This window comes from Dendrobates tinctorius, unplaced genomic scaffold, assembly GCF_039654945.1.
Source record: "Dendrobates tinctorius isolate UK_male_01 unplaced genomic scaffold, ASM3965494v1 ptg000001l, whole genome shotgun sequence".
NCBI lineage: Eukaryota > Metazoa > Chordata > Amphibia > Anura > Dendrobatidae > Dendrobates > Dendrobates tinctorius.
This window is the reverse complement of record NW_027361669.1, coordinates 20137051-20159344: the sequence shown is the minus strand read 5'-3', so window position 1 is coordinate 20159344 and position 22294 is coordinate 20137051. Positions and strand designations below refer to the sequence as shown.

Genomic DNA, 22294 nt, shown 5'->3' with positions numbered 1-22294 from the left:
AAGAAAAATGGAAAACAGCCGGCACGAACTTTGATAAGTGAATTGCGTCACTTATCGAAATTCAGCGGCTGCTAAATGTGCACACGGAAACGGCACAAAGGGGGGTAAAAAGAGGGGGCTGGGGGGATTGGGGTGGATGAATAGAGATCGGACAGGGATCAACAGTTAGGGTTGTAGTTAGGTGGCACAAAAAGGGGAGAAAAAAATTTAAAACGGCAGGCAGGTGGCGCAAAAGTGGGGTGGAGGGGGGTGGGGGATGGGGGATTGGGGAGGATGAAGTGAGATTGGGCAGGGGTCAGTTAGGGTTGTAGTTAGGTGGCACAAGGGGGGGGGGGGGGGGGAGAAAAAAAAATGAAAAACGGGATGTGTGCGCGGAGGAAAAAAAAGCGAGCACGAGTGTTGATTGGTGAACTGCGTCACCAATCAACGCTCGGCTGCTGCGCACGGAGGTGGCGCAAAAGTGGGGTGGAGGGGGGTAAAAATAGGGGGATGGGGGATGAAGAAAGATTGGGCAGGGGTCAGTTAGGGTTGTAGTTAGGTGGCACAAGGGGGGGGGGGGAGAAAAAAAGTGAAAAACGGGATGTGTGCGCGGAGTAAAAAAAAAGCGAGCACAAGTGTTGATAGGTGAACTGCGTCACCGATCAACGCTCGGCGGCTGCACACGGAGGCGGCGCAAAAGGGGGGGTTGAGTGGGTAAAAGGGGGGGTGGACGGGGGGGATGAAGATAGGTGGGGGGGTGAAGATAGATTGGGCAGGGGATCAGGGATCAATTAACACTTACAGTTGTAGTGTTCTTTCTTTCTTCTGCAGGGATTGTGATGCTACAAGCTGTGGCACCACAATACCCAGCACAGGAGCTCTTGCTGCGTCCGACCTCTCTGCAGGAATCCTCAGCTAGAGTGAGGACCCCTGCAGACAGGTTAGACAGGTCAGAGGCAGGTCAGGGGCAGGTCACAGCGGTCACATCGCTGCTGTGACCTGTCATTGGTGGGATCGAATAATTACATCGATCCCACCAATCCCTGATCTGCATGGTGACCATGGTAACTGCCTAGGATCGGAGCTCACAGCTCTGATTCCTAGGCAGGTCATGGCCAGGTCATCAGCAGGGCAGAGCGGTCACATGGTGACCGCAGCTGTGCCCTGTGGCTGGCGCGATCGCCGATCTAATCGATCGCGCCAACCACTTCCTGCAGGCCCTGCTGGGCCTGTCCTAGGCTCCGGCCTAGGATCGGTGCTATTACAGCACCGATCCGGGCCGGTACCGGCAGGGCACAGCGGCGATATTGCGCCGCTGTACGCTGCGATTGGCACGATCGATTAGATCGGCGATCGCGCCAATCTGGGGGCTTTTCTCCGGTGCCTGGCGTTGCCAGGCACCGGTCCTAGGATCGAGTACATCGGTACTCGATCCTAGCCTAGGATCCTGTTGTTTCAGCCAATCTGATTGGCTGAAACAAAGAGAAGTGCTGTGATTGGTTGTTCTGAATTGAACAGCCAATCACAGCTCAGAGAGGGGCGGGCCAGGGCGGAGACTGCCCGGGATGCCGAGGCCATCTATCCTGAGGTAAGATGGCATCGGCATTTTAATGCGATCACCGCGACTTAAGTCGTGATGTCGCATTAAAGGGCATGACGTAATATTCCGTCCATGGTAATTAGGTCCATTGTCACATGGACGGAATATTACGTCAATTGTAGGTAAGGGGTTAAACACCTTCATGACTGTAGGTATTTTCGGTTTTGCGTTTTCGTTTTTTGCTCCCCTTCTTCCCAGAGCCAAAACTTTTTTATTTTTCCATCTACATGGCCGTGTGAGGGCTTGTTAATTGCAGGACATGTTTTTACTTTTGAACCACACCATTGGTTTTATCATGTCTTGTACTAAAAAACGGAAAAAAAAATTCCAAGTGGGGTGAAATTGCAAAAAAAGTGCAATCTCACACTTGTTTTTGTTTGGCTTTTTTACTACGTCACCAAATGCTAAAACTGACCTGCCATTATGATTCTCCAGGACATTACGAGTTCATAGACACCAAACATGTATAGGTTCTATTTTATCTAAGTGGTGAAAAAAAATTCCAAACTTTAACGGGATAACTGCCACGGGTAGATTGCGATTCCACCCGCGGCTATTCCGGGCACATGTCAGCTGTTCAAAACAGCTGACATGTCCCAGGAAAGATGTGGGCTCACCGCCAGAGCCCACATCAAAGGGAGGGAGTCCGAAGAGGGCGTACTATTATGCCCAACATCAGAAAGGGATTAAAGGTAATCTGTCACCCCATTTTTCGAGTATCAGAGCAGGAGCCACGACAGGCAGCAAAGAAGAGGACGTCACCGTTAGAAGATGGGAGGCGCCAGACCGCAACACCCATCGGACCAAGACCGGACCGCCCAAAAAAAATTATCAGAAGAGTTGTTCAAAAGCCAAGGACCACCTGTAGAGAGCTACAGAAAGACCTGGAATTAGCAGGTGCAATTGTTTAAAAAAAAAACAAAAAAACAAAACAACAATTAGTAATGCACTCAACCTCCATGGCCTGTATGCATGCTCACCAAGCAAGACTACATTGCTGAACAAATAGCATGTTCAAGCGTGTTTAAAGTTTGCTCAACAACAATTAGACAAGCCTATGAAATACTGGGAGACTATAGTCTTGTCAGATGAGACCAAAAATTGAACTCTTTGGATGCCATAATACACATCATGTTTAGAGGAAAAAAGGCACTGCATAATCACCCCAAAAATACTATATTAACAGTGAAGTTTGGAGGTGGGACCATCGTGGTGTGGCACTCTTTTACAGCTTACGGCAAAGGCAAACTTCTTCGGATTCAAGGAAGGATGAATGGACAAACGTACCGAGACATTATTGATAAAAATCTGCTGCCATCTATCAGGATGATGAAAAGGAAAGGAGGGTGGACATTTCAGCGAGTCAATAATACCCAAACTCGCAGCCAAGGAAACTCAATGTGTTTCAGAGACAGAAAATAAAGCGGCTTGAATGGCCCACCTGACCTAAAACCAACAGAAAATTTATGGATGGGACTAATGCTCAGAGTTAATAGAATGAGCCCAAGGAACCTTCCGGATTTGAAGAATGGGCCCAAATCACACCTGAGCAATGCATGTGACTAGTTTCTCCAAACAAGAGGCGTCTTGAAACTGTTATGACAAAAAAGGACTTTGTACAAAGTATTAAATTTCAGTAAGCATGTTCAATACTTTTTTACTGTGTGATTTCTCATTACTACATATACGGTAACCTAATTTATGGACATCTACGGTGATTTTTCGCCTATGTGGTTTGGATGGGCTGTAGCTGACATCTGGAGGGAATTTCAAGTCAATAACATCTTTAGAAATATATTTACTTTACTTTCAATACTTATTTCACCCACTATATAATAATGTCAATTAATGTTTACCTACTTAACCTCTTAAGACATACCCACAGTATATGTGAGGCATGTGGGGGGGTGAGCTTTAAACCATGCCAATGTAAATGTATACCATGGGTTTAAAGCTCTTGGCTATGCAAAAAAGCATGATAAAAGAAAAAAAAAAAAATAAACCCAGTACCCACATCACCCTAACCACTCTGGGACCATATATTAAAAAGTCTAAAACAAAATAAGGAACCAGTCTTATGGTTCGTTTCAGTGTTAATTGGCCAATTTGAAAATAGAGCCTTTTTAAAAAAAAAAAGCAGTTAAAATTTGCTAAAATGATTTTAGTAACAAAATAAGCTAGGGCCAATAAATCGTCAAATGGCCAGTTGGACTCAATACTTCTGCAACTTCATTAAATGTTCCCTTAATGACAGTGATTACGTGACTGTAGTCTAGTGTAGACTGATAATAGGCAATTATTTGCCTGTACATTCCCAAGGCCCTGAGAAAAATAAAGCAGTAGTCTGATTGCTATGCACAACTCCCACTATTTCTCACTTGCCCTCATTTTTATAAATCTCCACTACTAAGCAGAAGGGAACTTACCACCACAGAGGAATACAGAACAGGCCAGGAACAGTGAGCGCCATCAGCAGCGAGCGCCAGTCTCTGATAAAAAATGCAATCAGGGGCAGCAACATGTATCCAATAGCATAGAAAATACACACACCCAGCGTAGAGAATATGATGCGCACTGACTTGCCAAGTATCTCTGCCCCTATTGAAAACATGACAAAAGGAAACATTCAGTGGATGGGTGATGTCATTTTATATAAAAATGAGCAGTAGCATGTGACCACACAGGAAGAAGACAGGAAGGGAGATACAGACGCCGGGACTGAGATGTAGCAGCGCCGGATATGCAGACGCCAGGAGGGTGAGTAGCACTGGGGGAGGGCGAGCCAGCCATGCCATAAGGATGCTATAAGGAGAGGGGAGTATGTCATTTTTTTTTTTTAAATCTCAGCAGCAGCAGCAGCAGCATTATTATATGGGGCATATATGGAACATGTTATGGGCCACCAATAACCTTTGTGCAGCATTATATGGGGCATATATTAATATGGAGCATGTTGCATTTCCCACCCTTGGCTTATACTCGAGTTTTCCCAGTTTTTTGTGGCAAAATTAGAGGGGTCGGCTTATACACGAGTATAGACGGCAACTCATTTTCTATGGTCAGGTTTGGTTACTAGGGAGTCAAAAATACTAAGAAAAATCTATGTAAAGTAATGGTTTTGGTTCCTGCTGACCCTTCCATTTGTGTCCTAGGTGTCAGTGGTGGTCCGGGTTCAACAAAAAATTAATATCCAAACTTTTGCTTTTTGCCAGGCTAACCATTGCAAGGATCTGGGCTAGTATCACAGATCCATTTACTGAGATGCAGGCCAATGTTCTAACTATGAAAAGAGATGACTGCAGCGATACAGCTACAAGGCATAAGTTTAGACTCTAGAATGACAGTGTCGTTTGCTGCAGTGCAAGTTCATTTTAGTCATTTTCTATTCCCTCTCTCCAAATGAGGTGCCAATGGTTTTTATTTTGACAGTTTGATGAAATTGCAGTTATTGATTAATTATGGGTGTAAAATAAAGTTTTAATATTAGAAAAGAAGGAAACAGCACTTTGCTTACATCTTCAGGACGCCAACTGTCAAATGCAGCCTCAGATCAGCATGAGAAAAGAAATGGCACTGAGCTACAGCATGGAGGGGGATTGTTAAATCCCAAGCAGATCTACTAGTATCTACAAATCCTGCCAAGCACTCAGGTTTTGCTGCAGAAAAAAAATGCAGGAAAAATGCCAGTGTGAACTTAGCCATAAATATCCAATTAATGGAGTCTATTGATTTTATAATGAGGCCCACTGATATTGAACAAGGTGTCTGCAGTTTTTACCTGCAAGTATATGGTTAATCTGCAGGCAAACACTGTTTTAATCAGGCCTGGGCGCCTTGTTTAAGCAGCGGCTACAGAGAGAAATTAAAGTTACGGTAAGTTCTTCCTGTAGCCACTTGCTTCCAGTCATCGGGGCGGTGCAGGGAGTCACTGCTCACTACATAGTTAGGGCGATCTAATCTCTACCGGGCACACTGACTGACAGGCTGCTTTGCAGCGAGTGTATGCGCTGCAGGCTGTCATCAATGAATTATGGAGCGATTATAACTGCACTTACGGTGTAGGGAGCAGTGACTGTCACAGCTCCCTGCGCAGCCCCAGATACAAGGAGAATATCATTCAATTCTCGCTCTGTAGCTGGTGCCTAAACAAGGCAGCCAAGCCAGATCTTAACGCTTTTTACCTGCAGATTAATAATGCAAATAACATTTTTGGACATGACAGGTTCTCTTTAACTCTGTTTCTCCCATTAAAATTTTGGACACTCTACTAGTGGGCCTTTTTATAAGCCAATAGTATCCATTGGTTGCTGAAACCGCAAAGCAGATGTGAATAAAGCCTTAACTAGGATATTTATTTTTATTTTGCACATATTAATAGATATTGCATGGAGGGAGATTGTTAAATCTAGTTTGACAGGTCCCAAAGATAAGTTAATTTTCTCCCTGTAAGCGCTGCTCCAATAAGGCAACTAGCATGATTTTAATGCTATTTACTTGCAGAAGAACCATAAAAGTGTTTGGACCTGACAGGTTGCCTTTAACTACATCACTATTTCTCCCATCAAATACAACGGCATCTGCAAAAGAGGCTCGTAGGCAGACATAATGATAGCCTAAATATTGGGGGGGATGAAATCAGTGCATACATTATACAGAACAGGAAAAGAAGTCATATCTTACCAAGAATAAAAGCTGCCACATAATTGGAGATCTGTCCCATCCCAACGATGAGGAACAGCACACTAAACATTTCCCAGTTGGCAGAGAACACTTGCACTATGCTGAATCCAGTCTGTACAGCCATGGTAGTAAACAGGACCTTCTTCCTGCCAAACCTGCGAACGAGTTCGTAAAATGTCACTTTACGCAATTCTACACTTACTCCAATACGTCAGACATTTCAGCCAATAAAAATCAAGATGGTCATACAACCTACATTTAACATATGAACATGACTGAGTGAAAGTCCACCATACACATCCGGTTCAAGTCATCCAAACTCATCAATATCCAAGGGATAGGCAGGCCATGTAATGTGCATGGGGGTCTCCCTACTCACCCCCTACAGATGATGCTGGGAAGTAAAAATAGGTAGGTGTAAATACGTATGTTTGATCCTTTTGTCCTGTGGAGCATAAGCCAATGCCAGATCTGTCTGGCAGCAGTTTACTCCAGCTGTCACTGAAAACACATGAGCGTTCCTATGTATGGTGCAGTCATAGTGATAAGTCCATCAGGTTTAACCTTTCTCCACCCCGAGAGAGCAATACTCTCCGGATTGCCTTATACAGGTGTATGGGCACCTTTAATCTGCCAATTACTCTGAGCAATGGTAAAGATGGATGGCAACATGGGGTGTGCACAGTTATGCCACGAAAGGAGCTAGTGACACAAATGTCAATGCACAGCCAAAGCACTGCGGCGACTATTATTGTGGACCTGCCATGAATCCACGAGGCTATTGCAGATATTCTAGTAATCTTCTCTAGTCTTACACGTGGCATGTCATAATCTGGCCAATGTTATTCTCGGGCACTCTGCCAGGATTGCACAAGGTTATTATGGGTGTGGTATTGCCAACCAATGGCTATATAATAATGTCTATTTATGAAGTGTGTGCAGGCCACCACGGGGATAGGTTGAAACATTGTAGGATTCATGTTTCCTGCAAATAGGAGACATTAGTGCACAGGTGATGATGTTCATGTACCCCGACTAAGCATCATACTAGTACTAAGCAAGACAACTTACCTGTCTGACATCTGTCCTGAAACAAATGAGCCCAGCAGCACCCCCAAAAAGAAGACCGACGACGTTAACGGCACCTTCCAGTCATTATCACAGATGAGGTTCCACTGGAGGAACAAACCAGAAAAGCTTCAGTCGAGACGAACAGCATGAAGGTTAATATTAAACTTAATTTAAAGGGTTATTTCGATCTTCCTAAACGGCTATTGTTGGATAGTGCCTGTAAACACAAGAAATGTTGCCATTTACTGCCTTTTAAAATTTTCAGTTATTTGAGACATTAACACCTTCCTTTTATGTGTTGTCTTGGAAACCGACCACCAGTGCTAGACAGCAGAACATGCACAGTGGTTACAAGCTCTTTTCTATTGAGCTTGTAAGCACTGTTTTTAATATGGCCAGGATCGCTAGAGGGTGCTGTAACCTCCTAATCCCTGCCAGTTCAGTGCATTGCTGCAAAGCTAGACAGCACAGTGGTGGTCAGTCTCTTAAGCAACAAGGGGTTTAAATAAAAAAAAGTGGTAATATATCTCAAGAACGGCTGTAAATTTTAAAAAGCAATAAAATTGATTTTACAAGTAGTATCCATCTATGGAGATGGGGATAACCCTATTACAGCCATATTACATTTTTCACCTTTCAGTCTTGGGAGAAAAAGATGAAATATCTAGAGCTGGAAGTATGCCGGAGCTTCCACGTGGGACACTAAGTTGTTTCATCACACAGCAGATTATTATACAATGCATATCATAGTTGTGAGTGACACAAGTGCGACCATAATGGGGTTCTTTATTTTATACTGTGATATAGTGGGAACAGCTACACATACAGGTAAGAAACTGATAACCCATGAAGCAACTTTGTCAACATCCAACATCTGGGCAAATGTTCTAATCCTTCGCAAGCATTGGTGTACTGGGCAAGGACAGGTGCGTGGCAGCTATGTACGGTACATGTACATTATGTGATTGGGAAGATGAGAGCACAAAATAAAGGGGTGACGAGATCACAGAGTTTTCAGATTTGGAGCGAAGCCACGTTTTAGTGGCATGGAGACCTGTGCACATCTCCCCAGGTTTGGGAAGTAGAGGCCTCCAAAACAATGCCAGGAAACACCGACATACCTTGTATCTAGAAACTTTCCTGTGTCCCACCAGGATTAATGCGTCACCTACTTGGGAGCAGGGTTGTAAATATTCCTAATCCACTCGCTGGAAGCACTTTTAGTACACAATTACTGTGCACTTTAGCCCCTGGAAAAGCCGATTAGATTATTCTGAATACGTGAAAGTAGGTGAGAGTGCACCCGGCTTATTGTCAGCACTGACGGCCCTGGAGATAAGCAGCACAAGGCTCGTGAACTTGACGTTCTTGTCACCACCATGATTCTGCAAATATTGTACAATGCAAAAGCCACAACTCCGATGCAGTCACCCGATAACTCATGGCCCATATAGCGGGGAAATAGTCGTGTTCTGGCCGGCCATTATTCCGGGTGATGGATTCCCTTTAACTAGATTACTGTATAAGGCTATGTTCACATTCAGCGTTTTTGCAAATTAAAAGCTGTTTTTATATTAGCAGTAAAAGTTAAGAAATTTCAGAAATCTCATAGATACACTTGGATATTTTTTCCTCTTGACTGAATTTGAGAGCTGCTGTTTTATTTTTTTTCTTCAACCTGAAACATATCCATTTATTCTGAATTTAAAGGGAACCTGTTAGCAGTTTTGGCCGATATAAGAAACGGCCACCGCCTTTCAGAGCTTATCTACTGCATTCTATAATGCCCTCTTTTCACTGAGCTGGATAGTTCATATATAGACCCTCCAAAGCTGGGTGATTCTCTGCCACTAGGTAGGTTTTAACATTAGAGAGTGTAGGTCCTTTTCCAGTGGGGTACACCTTGTCGCGGTGGGACAGCTTTATGCTTTTTTTTTAATCAAAAACAGTGTTTACTAAGTACTCTATGTTAATTATTCAGTGCACTTGCTTTTTTACTTATCAACATTAGGGTATATGCACACAATGTCTTTTCTTTGATTTTGTTTGTTTCCATGGCCAGCGTGAACATGCATCATACATGTTATTCAAGTCATACTCCGGCTCAGTTTTCTGTTTCAGCATTCTATAATGCTGTAGATAAGCCCCCGGTCCGACCTGCAAGATAAGAAAAATAACTTATTATACTCACCTGGGGGGCGGTCCGGTCTGATGGGTGTTGCAGGTCCGGGGCCTCCCATCTTCTTATGATTGCTGCCCTCCTGCTTGCTTCATGGCTCCCCAGCATTGCGCTCCTGCGCAAGCGTACTTATCTGTCCTGTTGAGGTCAGAGTAAAGTACTGCAGTGCGCAGGTGCTGGGAAAGGTCAGAGAGGCCCGGCGCCTGCACACTGCAGTACTTTACTCTGCCCTCAACAGGACAGATAAGTACACCTGTGCAGGAGCGTGATTCCAGGGAGCGATGAAGCACGCAGGAGGGCGGCGCCGGACCAGTGACACCCATCGGCCCAGACCGCTCCCCCCCCGGATGAGTATAATAAAACTTATTTTTCTTCTCATTATCTACAGCATTATAGAATGCAGTAGATAAGCCCTGAAAGGCAGCGGCCGCATCTTATAGCGGCAAAACTGCTAACAGGTTCCCTTTAAGGCTACGTGCACACGTAGCAGAAAATTTCTGCTTAAAAACCGGACTCCTTCCCAGAAAACGCGCGTTTTCCGCGCGTTTTTGGTTAAAAAACGCGTGGTTTTTATGCGTTTTTCCCGCGCGTCCCCAGTCTCATTGGAAATAACTAGAAATGCGGAATTTTCCAAGAAATTAATGAGAATGCTGCGCTTTTTACCGCAAAGCGATTTTTTTGCGGTAAAAAACGCATCAATATGCACAAAAAGTACAAAATGCATGGGAAGCTTATTTTAGGCGTTTGAGCGGATTTTTTGGCAAATCCGCAAAAAAACGCTACGTGTGAACACAGCCTAAGTGTTCACTCACAGAAAGCTATGATAAAATGAAAACCTTCAGATGTTTTTTTACAGCAGTTTGTGAATAAAACTAACACCATTAAACATGTACTGTAGGCAAACAGAATCTGCATCCAAAAAATGCGTCAAAAATGCGGGTTTTGGACTTTTGCCAATAGAGCAGATTTTGGCTGCAGGAAAAAACATGGCATAAACGTTATGTGTGAACATAGCCTGACCCTCATTTGAGTCCATTCTTAGTTTTAGAATGTTCAACCTTATTTCCTGCTCCTGAGGTTAAAAGACCCAACAGGATGATAAGCTGTGTGCCGACAATGAAGGAGCGGGCAGATCAAGACTGGCAGCATGTGTGGGGCAATATACTGCGAACATTATAAAAGGTCATCGAGGCTCTGTGTCTATATACAGATTACCTGGAAGGTCTTTTTTCACCATTTACTATAACTCCTTAGTAATGCAGAAATTTCTAATATTGCTACGGAGCTAACCAAACTTAAGAGGAAATGACCATATGACTAAGTCTTGTCACAAATTATAGTTCTTTCCCCACTCACGAGGCATTGCCTTGTTAGCTCGACACAAAGTTCAAGGAAATATTAGCTTATCTTAATATTCTCATCCTTCTAATAATAATAGACCTATAATACAAACTTGATCCGTATTCTTAGCTACAATGGATACATGGTGGCCTACACCACAACACAGAGGAAGCTGCAAGCCGCCACAGGCTCATCTATCTGGCCCATTCAGTTTTTCATTTGCACCCTTTTTAAAGTCACTTTTTTATGTTCTCGTTTTTTTGTTGGCCACTGTGAACGGGGTTTAGGCCTTCTAGATGTTTTCAGTGAATTACTTAATTGGGAATTCGTAATTTTTTTTGCGCAAATGTACTCCAGTTTATTATTTTATATAGGTGAGATTTTTTTGCACTATTTGTAGACATTCTACTAAACACACGACTTCTTTCACTGAAGGGTCATGAAAAGGTCAAAGACAAGAATAATGACAATTTTTAACTGCGAAAATTCATACTGAAAACCTTGGTCACTCCAGCTCTTTTCCTCACCCAGCACCACCTCACCCTGAGGGCTTCTTTGCCTGAAGATATACAGAACAGGGGCCATCAGTAGGGAGGAGGCAGCGGACCTGGATGGGGAATAGAGCTGGAGTGACTCAGGTTTCAGATACACCATATCACTGTTCTTCAGCATATCAATTAAAACACTGATTTCTCAGGAACGGAGGAATAGACTGGTCATGTAAAGGTATGGCTGGACATGTCTTTGAAAGAGCTACATATGCATATAAATAGTTTGGGAGACTAAATCCCGTTGATTTGAAAAAGCACTCCATCCCCCCCATGCCCCTTCATTTTACACAGTCACATTCTACATTATCGTGGTTACATTTCTCTGTTAAATTTCCATGTGAGGTAGAATTTCAGCTGAGGATCCCAACGCTAAGTCCTTTGACCTTCATTGATCCTGGGAACAGGGCTCAGAAGGGCCATTCATTGTCTATGGGACTGCTGTAGACAGCGAATGGAGCTATGGTTGCATGCTTGTACACTTCTCCATCCTGACAAATTACTTCATAGCCTTATGGGGATTGTTGGGCGACCCCCAGTGATCCTGTGGATAGGTGATAAATTTGAACAACCCTTTTAAAGTTCAAAGTTCATTTGTTGATGCATACCAAGCTGAAGGAATGTAATGAATAAACTGGTACAAAGTAAATTAGATGTCTAAAAACATGGTGCCAATGGTTAGAGGGGTACATCCGATAGCTGGTTCCCTTTAGACGAGCACTATGCCTTTATCAAGTCTAGAAATCTAAATGTCATCATTCACATGACATCCAAAGCCACGGATTTTAGTCAGCCATCCAATGTATTTGAAGGACTCGAAGCGGCTTACTACGCACTCCCCATTGTTAATGTTACCATTGATCCAGTGAACAGAAAGGTAAAGCCACGACGTAGGGGAGGTCGAGTTGCCCTACCTGCACAATGGGCTGCAGGACCTTCCAGTGAATTAATACACTCTTCTTACACTGTTCTTGGTGGGTAGGGCCCTTTAAGAAATTACTAGTCGGGATTAATGCGTTTGTAGTCGAGTCCCTTCATGAAAACGTTCCTGTCCTCCAGCGATTCTGGCTCTCCTCAGCGGAGACACTTGCTTCTGTCATTCTGCCCTGCGTCCCATATCATGAATTCCTTCTCCAAGGTTCCTATTTAGATAACGGTCTATGACATAAAGCACTAAATGAAATGGTCATCACATACCGCGGGAGGAGTGAAACCAAGAACCTCTGCCAACAATTTAGCTTTCTATCTGGAGCTTTAACAGTGGTCAGTGGCAAAATGTGGAAAAGCTACCTCAGCTTATCCTTAAACGGGTCTCCTCGACTCAAGAGAACATGTCCAAATAGAAAGGTATTACTAGTAAACCAGAAAAAGTCCTCTGTGGCATAAAGTCTCTCCTGACAAAACTGCTTCTCTAGCTGCCCCTCACCAACAACTGGGGGTGTCAGGAGGACATTAATGGAAAACCCTCTGTATTGTATATATCCTGGTCATAATGACAGACATTCCTAATCTGGTCAAGGCACAAGAGTGGCCGATCGCAGGCTCTTCTACTCCACATGGATTTCTGGGACTACAGGCTATTCGCTATCCAGTCTTGGTTTTGTAATGCTCTTCCATGATGAATAGGAAACATTACCAACTTCTAATAAATACCAATATAAGCTATACTTTATTTTATTCCCCTTTTTATCTGTATCTGATCAGTTTACTTAGAGAGTAGCTAAACTTTTATTTTTAGACTTTCTAACAATTTTGTCCAGCGTGTAAAGTTATGAAAATCATTTTAATAGAGCAAAGAAAAAAGAGGAGACCAAAATCGAACTTTTTGGCCACAACCATAAACGTTACATTTGGAGAGAGGTCAACAAGATCAAGGTCGCTGATCTTTTGGGGATGTGTGAGCTACAAAGGCACAGTAAACTTGGTCAAAGTTGAAGGAAAGATGAATGCAGCAATTTATCAGCAAATACTGGAGGCAAATTTGTAATCATCAGCCTGGAAGCTGTGCATGGGACGTACTTGGATGTTCCTACATGACAACGATCCAAAACACAAGGCCAAGTCGACCTGTCATTGGCTACAGCAGAACAAAGTGAAGGTTCTGGAGTGGCTATCTCAGTCTCCTGACCTCAATATCATTGAGACAGTCTGGGGAGATCTCAAGTGTGTAGTTCATGCTAGACAGCCCAGAAAATTACAGGAACTGGAGGATTTTTCCTAAGAAGAGTGGGCAGCTTTACCATCTGAGAAAATAAATAACCTCATCCACAACTACCACAAAAGACTTCAAGCTGTCATTGATGTAAGAGGAGGCAATACACGGTATTAAGGATTGGGGTATGTAAACTTTTGATCAGGGTCATTTGGATGTTGTGAGTTTTCATTATGATTTAAAAAGAGAAAACACAGTAGTTTGACAATAAGGCTATGTGCCCACGTTGCGTGTTATAACGCACACTAAAAACCTGACTCCTTCCCAGAAATCGCGTGTTTTTTTCAGCGCGATTTCACCGCGATTCTGTTTGCGATTTTCTCAAGCACTTTCCAAGCGATTTGAAACATCGCTTGGAAAGTGATTGACAGGTTGGTCACACTCGTCAAACATAGTGTTTGACAAGTGTGAGCAGCTTTTTACTATTGAGACCACCTATGCGACATCAATAGTAAAAGATAGGATGTTAAAAATGATAAAAAAATAAAAATAAAAAAAAAAAAAAAAAAAAAAAATCGGGGTATATTTACCTTCTGACGTCCCGCGCTGCCATCCTGGGCCACAGCGTTCCCAGAGATGCCTTGCGAGACCTGTGATGACTTGGTCTCGCGTTACTATAGCGATCTCGCGAGACTACATCATTACAGGACCTTGCCGCAAGGCATTACTAGGAACGCTGAGGCCGGGAATGCAGCGCGGGACGTTGGAAGGTAAATATATCCCGATTTTTTTATTCTTTTTTTTTTTTTTTTTTACAGGGGTATGGTACCCAGGGCCTGGAGGACAGTCTCCTCTCCTCCACACCGTGGGTACCAACCGCACATGAGACGCTTAACTTCCCGCATGGTGGGCATAGCCACATGCGGGAAGTAAGCGATTCTCATGCATTCCTATGGGTGCGGAATAGCGGGAATTCTTTGCGATTCCGCACAAAAGAATGACCATGCTGCGATTTTTTTCCGCGATGCGATTCCGCCGTGGAAAAAAAGCGCAGCATTAGCACAGCATGTGCGGAATGCCATAGGAATGCATGGGGGGGCGTTCTGTACACGATTTTTAAACGTTTTCGCGCCAAAAACGCTTAAAAAATCGCATCGTGGGCACACAGCCTAAATGGCTTCACTCAACCACTAACCATGAGTGGAGGAAAAGTTTTGGTGTTTTCATTCATATTCTCTGAAAAAAGGTCAAGAAAGCAAAAATTCTGCCATTCCCCAGTCTACCTTCAGCTTCAGAACATATTCATTTGGAGTACAGATGATAGCAGTGAAAGGAACAACTCAGCACTTGTGTCTGACTGACTCTGGGCATAAGCTGCTAATGCCCATGTGCCGCCGCCATTTTAGTGGAGTTAATATTGTGGTCTTTAAAAAAAGAAAAAAAAAAAAAACTAACTGCACAAGTGCTGCATGTAAAGTGTGGGGCAGGTCAGTGAGGGATCAGTGACCTGTCATTTAAGTCCAGAAGGATGATGATGAGGCCAGAGCACCCTATGAAGCCCCCTCACAGGCCGCCCCAAATCACCAGAATTTCATTCACTGAAAACTGCAAATAAAGATTAAACAACCACCACAAGCCGGATTTGTTCAACTCGGTATCATTTTAATCGGTATAATGGCGACTACCTGACACGGTCTGTAATTTACTGAGCACAATCCTGATGACAGATTTGCTTTATAGGGGAAGTCCTCCAAAATTTCTTTTAAAACCATAATTAAAGTGCTAAAAAATAAAATAATTGTAATCATGATACCAATCCTCCACCACTACTCCTCAAATGCAGCCTGCGTTTCCTGACAATCTCTGCACCTCCTGTTCACCTGGAAGGACATAGGAACGATGGGACCAATCACTGGCTGCAGTGGTGATGTGTTGAACTGTAGGAAATGACTGGTCACATATCCATCTGGGGCAGACTAGAAGTACGGAGACACCCATCAGATAGCTGTGGCCTAACAATATCTCCTGATTCCCCTACCCACAGGGACTCTCAGCAAGGCCAACATCTCCAATGTGTATGCGGGTCTATAAGCAATAGTGGAAGAGGAGCAGCGGGTGGTCAGTAAGGTGAGGATACTTCATTTTATTATTTTGGAGCATGGTGGACAACTTCTTTACAGGGTTATTCCAGTTTTTTTTCCGATTAGTTTTTGGAATCGGAAATCATGCACTCCTGTAACATACATGCATTTATAGAACTGAGTAGGGCTAAACATGGCATCACCCACGTCATTCAAATGCTGGCTGTTTTTCCTGGACTGAGTGATAGGAGAATCTTCAGAAACCTCAAAAAACTGATGAAATTGATCATAAAGACTGATCAAACTGATGAAAATCAGATAAAAAAACCCTGACACGAATTGCACACAAGAAAAACCACTGATGTCTGAATGAGTTCCTTAGGCCACACAATGCATTTTTTACGAAGTTGTGATCACTTTTACGCAAAAGGAGCAGACAGGGAAGAGTAACAATTTTCCATCAAATAACTAAATCTTCATTTTAAAGGCGTTGTTTGGGATGTTAATGTTGATGACCTATCCTTAGGCCATGTTCACACAAATCCAGAAGTGGTGACGGGTTTCTATTATACTTTTCCTCTGATTGTTCCACTCCTGGTTTTGACTTCCAAATACTGAGGTAAAATACTGAACGTGCGAACATGGCCTAAGGATAGGCAATGTTAACGTCCCAAACAATCACTTTAACATTAAAAAAGAAAAAAATCATTTTGTGATCACTTGGGTTATCTGTGTTCAGTAATTTGACCTAAAACATTTAAGCATCACAAGTAAGGAAAACTAGAAGAAATTGGGAGGAATGGCAAAGCCTCTTCACTCTACTTACCCACACCTTTTCCTACGGTGTGCAGCCCAAGCCACAGACATGTTTTCTACTATCTAAAAAGATCATTCTTTTATATTACAACACGATACAGCTTTATGAACGCTCCATTTGTCAGTTCTGGATGTTCAGTCCAGAGTTCTCTTCAAAGGGATTGTTATTTTCCACCAGTTTTTCTGGGGATGTGAACTTTGCACACTGTTTTATGTGGGATTTTCTAAAACTTTCCACTGGAATGAATGGGAAAAGTTATTTCAGTGCTATAAAAATAATCAGTGTCACTGAAGATTGCTATATACTCATCAGGCATAACATTAAGGCTATGTGCACACGTAGTTTTTTGGGTGTGTGAATTTTGTAGAGAAAACCGCTGGTAAATCCGCAGGACAAAAGTCCTGCGGTTTTACACCTCATAATGGATGAGGTGTAAAACTGCAGCGTTTCTGCACCAAACAATTGACATGCTGCGGATTGTAAACCGCGCGGAAAAATCTGCAGCATGTGCACTGTGTTTTTTTTTTCCATTGAAAATAAAAGGTACTGTACAACGCAGCAGAATCTGCTGCGGACCCGCAGGTGCAGAAACGCTGCGGAACCGCAGCAGAATCCGCACCGTTTGCACATACCCTAAAACCACCTATCAGCAAAACAGCTCTAGACCTATCAAGTCATGAACTCTGAAGATGTCCAGCAAGGACCATTCTTGGCAATCTATCCTGTGGGATTAGAACAGGTGGGCAAGTCTTCACGCTTCATGCACATGTATGTGCTTTGGATGCCCATTACCGTGCCACCAGTTTGCCAGCTTTTCTTCCTTACAATGTGCTAGCTAAGGCCTACACTGGAAACACCGGATATTTTGGACATGATCTGACGTGCTCAGCTAACAATCTCAATTTGGCTCGTCACTCAGATCCTAACTCACTCATTTTTCCTGGTTTTTGCTGCCTAACGTACCCCACCCATTGAAAGGTGGCATTGTCAAGGCATAATTAACATTATTAACGCCACGTCTTCATCTATCAGCGGTTTTATTGTTATGGCAGATCAATAGCTTGTCCTGTAAGCTGTATAGATGGATGTAGCTGTGAAAGCAAACACGTCCACTGATATGAGCTTGGTGAATCTTCTATTGGGAGTTGTGATCACCTGAGCACCGGAGAGAAATGTCACAGAAGGATCCTCACCAATTCTGGGCTTAGAAAAATCACCCGCAGTACAATTGTAAGTCTTGATAGGTGCGCACTTCTCCTGTCTATGGTTCTTCCCTTTCTCTATACCAGGGATTATATGTACACCATTGTACTGAGCGGTTGTGAAAAACTCATGTGATATCTCTGGAAGTGTTCTTACACAAGGACATGCAAACTCTGATCACAAACAATGACATGCAAAGTTGTAGGCCCATGTTTTTGTATATGTGCTCCTAGAAGAATATTCCCCACATAAGAGCTTGCATACTATGCAATCCGACCAATGTTATCCAATGATGCAGTGCAGAGCTGCATGGTTTTTTTTTGTTTTTTTTTTTTTTAAACAGCTGTATTAGGAATGAGAAAAAAAAAAAAAAAATATCACAGCAATTCACTCCAAAAATCAGCCAGAGCGAGAAAAGGAAAATTGCATGCCATACAGTATGGCATCTGATTTATGAATACATTACAATTCTGTAACGTAGGAAACGAGATGGTCCTGAAAATGATTAATAGCTGCTGAGTTAAAAAAAACAGACTGTACACGGACCGCACATGGATGACAAGTGAGAAAACCACGTTCCAAACTCTCCTGGACGAGAATGTGACCGATTTATACGCCCTCACACGAGCCCTTACAGTGCAATATTTAGAGGGATGCTTTCAAGTTTAAAGTCATCCTATTACTGGGAGTCCGACCACTGCGGCCCCCACCAATCTCAAGAACTGGAGCTCTGAAGAGCCCTGGATGAATGGAGCGGAGATAAATCACGTGTACTGCACCCCCCCCCCCCCCCTCGCAGGCACTCCAGCCCACAACACCCTCCCCCCCTCGCAGGCACTCCAGCCCACAACACCCTCCCCCCCTCGCAGGCACTCCAGCCCACAACACCCTCCCCCCCTCGCAGGCACTCCAGCCCACAACACCCTCACCCCCTCGCAGGCACTCCAGCCCACAACCCCCAGCGGGCACTCCAGCCCATAGCGGGCACGCCAGCCCACATCACCAAGCAGGCAGCAAGTGATCACCTATTGCCAAATTAGGAAAACCCCCTTAAAGGTTGCCAAGGATTAAAAAAAAAAAAAAAGTCTCATTTTTCAGGAACCAAACCACTCTTGTCAATAGTCTGTTTATGGCATTACAGCTAAATCATCTTATTCAGTATCATGAGGATGAGCTGTAATACCAACCCAGGCCCATGGACAAATGGGCCACTACTTTTGGGAAAAAGCACCCCCTTTGACTAACTGTTGTCATTAATGAAACCGTGCATTTTTAGAAAACTGCATAACAATGACACCCTAATGTACAGTCTATGAGGGACTGCTGGGATAATGGAGCCGGGTACCAGACGGGACACCCAGCGTTACACATTGCAGGTTATATACTACCTAGACATATTCTGTCTATGGGGCAACAGGAAACCATCACAAGGCGACTTTAGCAGAGTGATTGTACAACCCGAAATCCCATCACGGGGTTTTCTTACCAAACTATCACTTGATCGGGGTATGATGAGAAGTTCCTCATTTTTCTGATAATATTACATGCTATTTCCTCAAACACTTTATGCAGGAAAATTGGCTTCTAATGTCAAACATTTATACGCAAGAGGTAGATGCCCAAAATCTTTCCCCATTTTTTATCATTACGGTGATATATATGGAGTGGAAGAGTAGGAGTACACTGAAGCGTTGGAACAAATTAGATCCTTTTTTAGAGATGTGGGCTTCTGTGCTTTCTTTAGCATTTTTCACATCCCAATGGCTGTAGCACAGATCTGTGGAGCGCATTCGCTCACCCCGCACATCGCTGGGGAGGTGTGTGGCTGATACGGAGCCCAGCTGGGGGGTTGCTATGAGGCTCCGGTTATGCAGGCAGGCAAGAAGAGACGGCCATTCATAGTGTTGTGTCTATTCTGTTCTTGTAAGATCTAGGTCACTGTACTAATGAATGATGTGCAAAATATGTATATGGGCCGGAGTTATCTTGTATATGAAAGGTACCACCTCTCCATGATTCCAACAATCACAGGCCAACGTTAGCGCTGGGACGCCCTCCAATCCCCAGAATGGGGCTCTGACATGCCCAGTTGGAAGTGATCCAAGACCTCTGCCATCTCCAGCTGTGGAATAGATAACGAGAGCGTGGGGCCGCGCACACCGCTGTACGTCAGAGGCTCCTTCTCTGGGGTCTCAGTGGTTAAACATCTCCAGGTCTGCACTTTCACCTCCTCTCCATAGGACATGTCATTATGTTTGAGATTAACCTTTAAGTCCATATCTGTGATTACAGGCAGTGATGCTTTAAAAAGGTAAAAACAAAAAAAAAAAAAAAAAAAAAAAATCAATAAAAGAATGATATAAAATAACAAAAGCGACCCTACTCACCGCTGCACCCCCTACCGTGTCAGCGGCACTGGTCCGGGGGGTCTCTGCAGGACTGAAGCGCCAGCTGAATGTTCGCTATTATTGTATCTCCTGACATTAGTGGTACACACCCTGCATTAGGCTCAGTTCACACTAGCGGTTTTTATGTGCAGCGCATCGTGCGCAAAAGAAACGCATGCAAAAAACGCATCATGCGTTTCTGCATGCGTTTTTTATGCGCATTCGTTCTCTAGGGGTTAAAACCAGTGTCTACACATTTTTACGCCAAAAACGCATGCGCACAAAATGCAGACGAACACATGACTATGCGCACGCCTGCGTTCCCATAGACTGCAATGCGTTATTTTGTTGCATTCCGTACGCAAGCGTTTTTTACGCCTTTCAGCGGACCCAAAAATGCAACAGGTTACGTCTGGCGAGCCTAGGCGCACACCTGGAAAAAACGCATGCGCACAAAAACGCAAGACCATGGAGCCGCCATGTTAAACATAGGTGCGCATGCACATGGACGCGCACGATGCGCTGCGCACAAAAACGCTAATGTGTGACCAGCCGTTACCCTGACAGGCCTGTCACAGACACACCACCCTATCTACTGTGCCCCACCTGGGGAGAAGCCACACACACAGCTGGGTACAAAGGCTTCCAAACAATGGAGTGAAACAGAAACTTTCTATGTGACATTTCCAGGATGCTCCATTCATAGAAAGCCCGACCCCACTATAACGCGCCCCTATAACAGCCAGCGATGGGCCGGCGACTGACCTCGGTGACCACCGTGCTGTGGTACAGGTCCCGGGCATACTGCCAGCCGTCCACACACTTCTCCCTCTGGACGGCGCTGACATTGACGTCCACCCCGGGGAGCAGCCCCAGCGCCGAGTAGTTGGTCAGGGCGTCCAGCCGGTACCGCCAGCACCTGCTCTCCACCTGCCGCCCGTCCCGCTCCTCCAGGGGGATGCTCACATTCCGCCAAGCCTGGCTCAGGTTGGCACTGGCGGGCACCAGGCACCGGTGCTCGGGGATAGCGACCAGGAAGACGGCGGACAGCCCGGTGAAGCCATTAGGGATGATGCTGGCGCTGAGCAGGAAGAACACGGTCAGCTGGAAGGGTCCCCAGTCCCCCAGGAAAGCGGTGGCTTCATCATAGTCGCGCATGGCTGGCGCTCCCGGGTGGAGGCGGGCGCCGCGGCGGAAGAGGAGGAGGAGGATGAGCCCGGTGCCGTGCACGATTGTGCCACTGCCTGCCTGCTCTGGTCACCAGCGCAGATATACACCCGCCGGGCGGAGGAAGTGCGGTGACTCCCATACAGGGTGACCCTGGCCAGGCCTACAGCTGCCAGAGTCCGCCCTCCACTCCCCGCAGAGGACACACGGTGTCGGGCACCTGGCCTGTAACGTGCTGCACGCTGAGCTCCAGGACACTGCTGGGTGCCGCCATTCCCCCGGAGGAGCCGGCAGGTGGCGGATTGGCATCCTATGTACAGAGCCTCCTGTCAGGGCAAGCCTATGCCCAGCCATACCCAGCCTCTGCCCTCCAAACACATGCCCAGCCGTAGTCAGCCTCTGCCCTCCAAACACATGCCCAGCCATACCCAGCCTCTGCCCTCCAAACACATGCCCAGCCATAGTCCGCCTCTCCCCTCCAAACACATGCCCAGCCATACCCAGCCTCTGCCCTCCAAACACATGCCCAGCCATACCCAGCCTCTGCCCTCCAAACACATGCCCAGCCATACCCAGCCTCTGCCCTCCAAACACATGCCCAGCCATACCCAGCCTCTGCCCTCCAAACACATGCCCAGCCATACCCAGCCTCTGCCCTCCAAACACATGCCCAGCCATACCCAGCCTCTGCCCTCCAAACACATGCCCAGCCATAGCCAGCCGCTGCCCTCCAAACACATGCCCAGCCATAGTCAGCCCCTGCCCTCCAAACACATGCCCAGCCATAGCCAGCCTCTGCCTTCCAAACACATGCCCAGCCATAGCCAGCCTCTGCCTTCCAAACACATGCCCAGCCATAGTCAGTCTCTGCCTTACAAACACATGCCCAGCCATAGTCAGCCTCTGCCTTCCAAACACATGCCCAGCCATAGCCAGCCTCTGCCCTCCAAACACATGCCCAGCCATACCCAGCCTCTGCCCTCCAAACACATGCCCAGCCATACCCAGCCTCTGCCCTCCAAACACATGCCCAGCCATACCCAGCCTCTGCCCTCCAAACACATGCCCAGCCATACCCAGCCTCTGCCC

The 22294-nt window shown here is 45.1% G+C and overlaps 1 protein-coding gene across 1 annotated transcript in view; it reads right to left on the bottom strand.

Annotated features, from left to right (window-relative positions):
• Window positions 1-21566, bottom strand: part of LOC141085120 (organic cation/carnitine transporter 2-like) — a 46278-nt gene extending 24712 nt beyond the window's left edge. The window contains exons 1-4 of the mRNA XM_073570277.1: window positions 20804-21566; window positions 7331-7434; window positions 6260-6414; window positions 4006-4177 (exon numbers count right to left, since the gene is read on the bottom strand). Coding sequence (XP_073426378.1) covers window positions 4006-4177; window positions 6260-6414; window positions 7331-7434; window positions 20804-21196 — 824 coding nt within the window. The 5' untranslated portion in view covers window positions 21197-21566. The remainder of the gene's footprint in view (window positions 1-4005; window positions 4178-6259; window positions 6415-7330; window positions 7435-20803) is intronic.
• Between the last annotated feature and the right edge of the window lie 728 nt (window positions 21567-22294).